Source organism: Lepidochelys olivacea (assembly GCF_965140295.1).
Source record: "Lepidochelys olivacea isolate rLepOli2 genome assembly, chromosome: 7".
NCBI classification, from domain to species: domain Eukaryota; kingdom Metazoa; phylum Chordata; order Testudines; family Cheloniidae; genus Lepidochelys; species Lepidochelys olivacea.
The window spans coordinates 106,501,826-106,509,910 of NC_140417.1; the positions used below are offsets into that span (position 1 = coordinate 106,501,826).

General features: G+C 35.1%; 1 protein-coding gene across 1 annotated transcript in view; it reads right to left on the minus strand.

The window, feature by feature from the left end:
• ACADSB (acyl-CoA dehydrogenase short/branched chain) overlaps positions 1-8,085 on the minus strand; it is a 30,799-nt gene that overhangs the window by 20,994 nt on the left and 1,720 nt on the right. Inside the window, exons 2-5 of the mRNA XM_084632956.1 lie at positions 5,840-5,999; positions 4,810-4,910; positions 4,087-4,293; positions 1,781-1,951 (exon numbers count right to left, since the gene is read on the minus strand). Of these exons, the coding sequence (XP_084489082.1) occupies positions 1,781-1,951; positions 4,087-4,293; positions 4,810-4,910; positions 5,840-5,999 (639 nt within the window). The remainder of the gene's footprint in view (positions 1-1,780; positions 1,952-4,086; positions 4,294-4,809; positions 4,911-5,839; positions 6,000-8,085) is intronic.

Genomic DNA, 8,085 nt, shown 5'->3' on the forward strand with positions numbered 1-8,085 from the left:
AATTGGTTTCTAACCCTACCTCTATCACAGAGTTTCTATGTGATGCAAGGCAAATCACAAACTAAACTTTGCACAGACGTCCACTAAATTGTGTATTCCTCATTTTATGAATGTCAAAATAAGACCCCCGGAGCTGAGCACTCACATCTGCAACTGAAGTTACTAGAAACTGTGTTTTGAACATTTAAAGGGCTATATAAAATACCAAGTATTCTGAAAAAATCAGGTCCTAGGTGACTCAAATTGGGGCACCCAAAATTAGTGGACACTTTTGACCTTAGTCACTCTGTGCTTCAGTTCCCCATCTATAAAATGGTGGTAATACTACTACCTCACAGCACAGTGGAATTGGGAAAATAAATTAGTTAACATTAGTGAAGCACTCAATTGCTACAGTATCATAGAAAAGTCCAAGAGGAAATTAATTTTGTATTCAGATCACTGTTTTAATAGTGTGCAGTGAATAAGGCATGGGACAATATACATGGATTGCATAAGCAACCTTAATTCTGGAATTTACTAATTTTTGGCTACTTCACTTTGCAACCTTAATATTCTCTTAGCATAATTACTGGCTGCAATATTTATAAGCTTTGTGTAAAATACAGGCTACATGATATTTCAGTATATAATCCTATATTGATCTATTCTCACATAGCACATATGTAATTCCCATTTACACTAATGGCAGCTGCACACAAATGGCATTTAACTGAAATTATATTTTGTGTTCATGTGAGAGTTATCCCATTCATTAACTACTGCACTTCAATTTATAGTTTGAAATTGTCTGTTTGTTGACAAAGAAACACATTGCTTCCTTGAATTAATAACTTGCCTCTAAATTTCAGTGTTCATGGAGGAGATTAAAAATAGACTTAGTTGAACTTCAGTGTATCTAATATTGTGGAACTTTTTCTTAATTTAGGTTGCCTACCTATTTACGATTGAAGAAATTAAATAAATAAATAAACAGAATCAATCAATAAATACAGACCTGGATTGGAAATGACATGATTTTCAACTAAAAAGTCAGCTCTTCACTGATGGAACTAAAAGACCCTTTTGATCAGTTGAAACATAAACTTCAATAACTACGTTTTATAAATATTTTCAAGTTAGGCTTTTTTTTTTTTTTAAATGGGTCACTCCAAAACAATGCTAATAAATAAACAAAACACTTTTTCTTATAATTTAGTTTTGCAGCTCCTCAGTTTTCACCTTTCAATTGCACCATCTTTTTCAGTTAACTAGTGGAAATGTTTTTACATTTTAAACTATGCAGTTTAGGATTTTTTATCTTTACCTTACTTATACCTAAACTGATAAATGAAAAAACATGGCATGTCTCTTTTCAAATGTGCTTTGTCACATGGGCATGTTTTAATATTGTACTAACTTTTCCTTTCCACTGCATATAGGCCTAGTTCTATTGCACTTTTAATCACAGTATCCTGCCAATACCAAACCATTAAAAGATAAGACAACAGAAGTGCCATTAAGATTCAGAATGTCTATTCTTTGATGACACATGATATGTCAATATTTGCTGGTCCCTCATTTGAGCAGTTACTGTTTTGACATTTTTATTTTCCCAGGTGTGTGAAGAAATTTTTTAAAATACTCACCAGGTTCTCCATTTTTTTCATATAGATGATTCAGGGAAAATATGACTAATTTTTAAAAATCAGTTTTTAGTGGGAGCAAGATGCAAAGAATTTACACCACATTACATCAGTATCATATTATCAACAGCCACAACTGTTCCTTAGCAACTTACCAAAGAAGTATTTGCATTTGCCAACACGAAAAACACTCCTGCCTGTTCTGCAAAGCTTATCCACATCTTTGAGCCATTGATAATATAGTAGTCTCCCTTCTTATCAGCATGAGTCTTCAAAGAAAATGCATCACTGCCAGATCCAACCTCAGAAAGGCAGAAACTGCCTGTCTATCAATTGAAGGGAAAACTACATTATAGGTTTTATTTAAAATATATGCATAGCATGCAACATTAATATAAGACTTGAAAGGAAAAAAAGTATAAAGTTGTTAAATATTTCAACCATCTTAACCTACATATTGCGGGTAGTATCAGTTAGGTTTATAGGTGTGAAGACATGGTTGTCTAGAGGTTAGAGCTAGGGAGAACGAAGTCATGACTTTTGCAACATCTTCCCTGCTCTCCCAGACTTACTTACTACCTTATAAGGTTTTGTGAGGATTAATATTGGTATAGTACTGATCCTTGGATAAAAGCATGTCCTCTGGAATGGTGGCTGAAGCATGAAGGGGCATATGAATGTCTAGCATATCTGGCACGTAAATACCTTGCAACGCTGGCGACAAAAGTGCCATGCGAATTCCCATTCTCACTTTCAGGTGACACTGTAAATAAGAAGCAGTCAGCAGTATCTCCCATAAATTTAAACAAACTTGTCTGTCTTAGCAATTGGCTGAACAAGGAATAGGACTGAGTAGACTTGTAGGCTCTAAAGTTTTAGACGGTTGTGTTTTTGAGTGCAGTTATATAACAAAAAAAGGTTTACACTTTCACGATAAAGAGAGACTGCACTACAGCACTTGTATGAGGTGAATTGAAAAATACTATTTTTAAAATCATTCTTACAGTGCAAATATTTGTAATAAAAAATAATAATATAAAGTGAGCACTGTTTAATAAATTTCAATTGGTATTCTACTGTTTACCAAAGCTATTAATCACAATTAATTTTTTTTAATCGCAGTTAATTTTTTTGAGCTAATCGCGTGAGTTAACTGCAATTAATCAACAGCCCTAGTACTAACTAGCTAACTGTATTTCAGGGTTTGACCTACCAAGTAAGCTGTCTTAGTGGTTCTGCTGGAATGATGTGTTCTGCCAAAAAGAAAAAAAAACCCAGAGTATGGCAACTGTTCTGGGACCTCAGTTAAGGAGACAGGGCAGATTACAGACTGATACCAATTTCTGTAACTCATGCTGAGTAGTTCCTTACAATTTGTCCCACTGAAATCTATGGGTAACAGAGTAGATACTAAATACAAGTACAGGTTATAGAATCTAGGTCCTAAGCACTAGAACATTTATGCAATACTGTAAATAACATGATTTACATACTTGAAAAAGTCTAATATTCTAAATACCTTTTTCTAACAAACAAGCAGAAAAATCTCACATTTCTGCCTGACGTCTTGATGTTAGAATACTGTCAAACTGACCTCGATGTGTTGTCACAACCCAATCTTACATGAGCTGCATTCAGATTTAATTTTGGTACTCCCGAGTTGCAAGAACAGCATGAGTATGCACCACAACTCACTACATTCACAGAGACACTTATCTGGGCTTCCTACTATTCTACAGCACCACAGTATTGCTTTCTGCATATTACAGTGTATTACTGAGTGATTACATGGATACATATCCCTCAAGTCCACTGCTTTTAAGTTCTTCTCCACAGCAAGTCAAGATTCTTATCAAACTCTATTTAGGATTCCTAATAAAAATATATATATATTTAGGAGTATTCATGATGATTCCATATAGAACAACCTTTTTTGCTTTGCTGATGTTAATGTACACATAATAATCATTCCTTTCCCCCACCCAATTCACTAGTGATAAACACTGTGCCTCTTTTTTTTTAAAAAATAAAAACCTTGTTTATTGTTAAATTCACATCAAAGAACAGTACAAATTGCTGTAAGACAGACAGAATAGGGTAAAAATCTCCTGGAAAAGTTTGGTTCAGGAGAAACTACTAAAAATGCAATCCTCTATTTTTTACATATATGTAACTCCAATTGAAGCCCATGGGAGTTGTGTGCAAAAGGACTGCAGAATCAGCCCCAAATTTCTGAAAAACGTGCAACAGACTTTTCGATTTTCCCCTTCACCCTCCAGATGAAGGGGATATATCTGTGTACATGGAATGACAGATTTCAGGTCTCAAATAGAATTCCAATGTTTGCATATGACGATATTGCCTTAAAATGTAATGCATCATTTAATTCTCTAAATGGACACTAACATTATGAAATCATATAAAATTTTATGTTATTTCATAAAGGACATACTTAACTCACCAAATCTTTAGCCAATCTGGGCAAATAAGTTCTCTTTTGTTCTTCTGTTCCATATGTAATAAACAATTTATTCGTAACTGTGTTCTGGAGTTCACACAGAAGAGCTACAGCTGGGTCAACCTTGGCCAATTCCTCTACCACCAGTATGGTAGAAAAAAATGAAGATCCAGTTCCTCCATACTCTGGTCCAAGCTCAATACTCATTAGCTAAAAGGGAGAGAATGAAATACAACTGTTCTGGGGAGATCATCACAGACAGTAATTTAGGCTGACAAGATTTTCAAATATTTTCACTACTGGAAAAAAAATTACTTCAGAGGTAAGAAGCAATTAAAATACTTTTGTGCAAGTCAGAGAATATAAAATCTCTTCAGATCCCTCTGCAATGCCTGCAATAAATTAACCAGCTAATAGTCACTGCAGAGGGGTCAAGATAGGGTTATTTACTCATACAAAAAACAAAATACAGAGCTATCAACACATATGCGATTCATCATCATGACTACTCTGATATAGTTATGTCAGAATTTAAATGTCAGAATGAAACACAACATTTTAACTTTTCTAACTGTAATTTCTCACTAAACATCGATTTAGGGTTGAAAACAGAAAAGGTTTCATTCATTCAAACGACTTAATCTAAAACAAAAAAAAAGTTGCACAACTGGCAGTAACATTTAATAACAATGTAACCCTTGAATTAAAATAATAAAATATGCAGACCCCTTGTTCAAATAGTCCTTGCAGTACAGATTCATCCATTTCTGCATTTGCATCCATTGCTTTTACCAAAGGTGCAATTTGGTCTTGAGCAAATTTTTTCACTATAATGAAGAAAAAGAAAGGATGTAAGTATTCTAGCCAATTCTTTAAATAATATCTGAGTCAGCAATTTAGTATTTGTAGCAAGGCATATGTACCATTCAGTGCCTAATGCAGGGAGATCCCAAAGATATCCAACACCCTAACCCAGTGGTGTCCCAGGAAGGAAGATCAAGTGCTCCAGAGAGCAATATGGGTGTTTTGGGTTAAGAGGTTTAACAGTTTCAGCTAGATGCAAGTCCCTGTGCTGACATAAGTGGGCACTACCAATTTACAGCTCAGACCCTTTTTAAATTTCTGAGAGTTCTCATATGAGAGCACTTTGCTGACCAAAAGTCAGGTCAGAAACCCTGGAGACATAAGAGCTCTCCTGTTTAGTTTGTTTGATATTTATATTAGGGTTTTTTTTTGTTTTTTAAGAGGTTACAGACTTAAAAATGCTTTCAGCGAATGTGGCCAGACACCTTGCTGGAGTGTATTATTTTGGTCGAACAAGAACCCTGTAAATGGTAAACTGGAAAAAGGTTTTTTGCTTAATCTATTTCTTCTGTTTACTCTCTCTAGCTGATCAGGCCATGGCCCAGTTACAACTATTTTGATCCAATTCCTAGTGGATAGGTCTCCATATCACAACTTGGGGGAGGCTTTCGCTCTGCCCTCAAGCCCCCATCAACCATTGCCCCCATTTCTGTCCCTCTTTGAAAACAAGCCCCAGTGACTCCACAGTGATCCCTGCACTCTTCCTGCACGCTCTGCCTAGTCCTCAGTGTGTGGCGTCACTGCTTAGCCCTGCCGTTCCACAGGAAGGAGGGCTGTCAAGAGAGAGTCAGGCTGTTTTGGACAGAGAGATGGGGGGTGAGATGATCACGGACAGTTAAAGGACTAACATGCATCCAGTGGCTCCATGTTAAGAGTTTGAACAGCAAGTTACCCATTTCTTTCATCATCATCTCTTCTTCTGTAAGTGTGTCAAGGGGAGCACACACTACCCGCTCATTGGCTAGGTTTGCCATAGCTTCTGATTTGGATGATTTACAGACACTAGGAGGAGCCTTCCAAGAAGCCAAGTAGATTGGCATGTTTCTTCTTAGCTGTTGACAAATAATAATAAAGAAAGTTATAAAAACTGATTTTGATGCACAGAAAACATTGTTCAAGTATTCATAAACAGGAATATAAATTTTCACCCAATGTTTTTATTCTCTATTCAGTAACTGAAAAAGAAATACAATTACACATAATTAATTATTTTCAATTATACTAATTTCAAGTTTTTGAGCACTTGCAACAAAGGGGCTCGACCAATTTAATTTCCTTTCAACCTGTGTCTTTCAGTCCTACAAACTATTTTCTTCCTGTCAGTTTTCTATACCTTGGTAAACATATTGTTATTTTGACAAGGATTCAAAAATATTAATGTTTTTAAAATGTGAATAGTTTTGAGAATTGCAGCTACCAGCTAGAATCTGTTTTCAGTACTGCTAATATTAGAAGCTTTCTGGAATGTTCACGTTAATAGCTGTACATTTTAACAAATTTTATCTCCAATCAAAACATAATTGTATTAAATTCTAAAAGTTTCTTTACAATAATAGTCCTATTCACTGTTTTCAGTGGGTCTGCCTTGAGACCAATCAACTAGTAATGCTAGCAACTACATGGACTGTTGTACAAATACTCTATTTTTATTAAAGCTTGAATGCGTTTTTATTTTTGTTCTTGTTCCTAACTGTTATGCAGCCCCAGCATCCAAATCATTCAGCTACAATGCATATTATTAAACATGTGGCTAAAATAATTTTACAACTTACGGCACAACTGTGATAGAACTTGTCAAAATAAACTGTAATCTAACATTTTATAACTTTAAGAGTGAGTACGCACTTCAGAAAAGATGCAATTATATAAAAACATGTTTCTACTTAATTACTTTAAATCCCAGAGTTGGTGTAATGAAAATGACGATAAGCAGCAGACTGCCAACTGGTAATAAGCCTTAACGGACTGATTATTTTTAAATGTCAAAAAGCGATACAGCACAAAGAGCTGAAATTAGGAAATTCGCTGTAAAGGTTCTGCAAATATTCTTATCTCTGACTCCACACTCACTTGCCAACCACCTACACTGCACTCAAGTCACATCAGGGGCCAATGGTGATCTAGCTGAAGCAAAGAATGGGTTGTGCATACAGCCTATATCATGGTTGTGAGGTAGTTTGTAGGCTTACATTTACAGTATGGTAGTTAAAGGATTGTAGTCCATATAGAAAGTGTGCATAAGATATGGTATTTTGACAGCATCGTAGATGGATGCAAAATTGTTGGCGGGTAAGTAGAGCATGGGAGATAATTACAGCATAAATTAGTTAAGGCTATTTGGAGAAATATGAATTCTTTAGCATTCAAAGATTTTTTTTTTTTAAATAGCTGCAACATTCTAACAACATTTCTTTTGGATAACAACAGATTTCAGTTTCAAATTTTGATGGATTTATTAAAATCTGAAGAATGTTTGAGGATGCCCATAACATATAAATATTTATTTACTTATTAATGTTGCTATGGAACACTAGATTAATGATAGCATGCTATGTGTGTTTCAGGCTCACTTTATTAGCAGGACTGAAAGTTAAATGCTTTAACCATTAATAAAGCTGCATGAAAAAATGAAGCAAAAAAAATAATTTAAATGTCTTCTTCAAAATATTTGTTCCAAATTGAGAAACTTAAGTTCAACACATATCAAAAAGTCCAATAATTTTATAACATTAACTAGAGAAGGGGCAGACAATAGAAGGACGGAAAGAATGGGATGACAAGATAAGAAAATGACCTTTGCAGTCACATTCTGAATGGATATGAGCGAGGCAAGACTGCAATTGTCAAAGCCAGTGAGAAGATTATTGAAGTAATTGAGATACAAGATGATAATAGTTTGGATGAGAGTTTTAGGTCTGTGGATGGGTAGAAAAAGCCAAATTATAGTAATGTTATGCAGAAAGAATCAGCAAGATTTAGATGCAGCCTGGAGGTGAGGACCTACAGAGGTCTGAGTGGAAGATATTTAGTTTAACAAGTTCACAGAACAATAGGTGCTCCAAAGGTTTGCTTTTGCCTTCGAAAATGGCCATTTTTGGAATCTTTATCTTTTGAAAATGGCCTGGGTCTGGAGGAGGG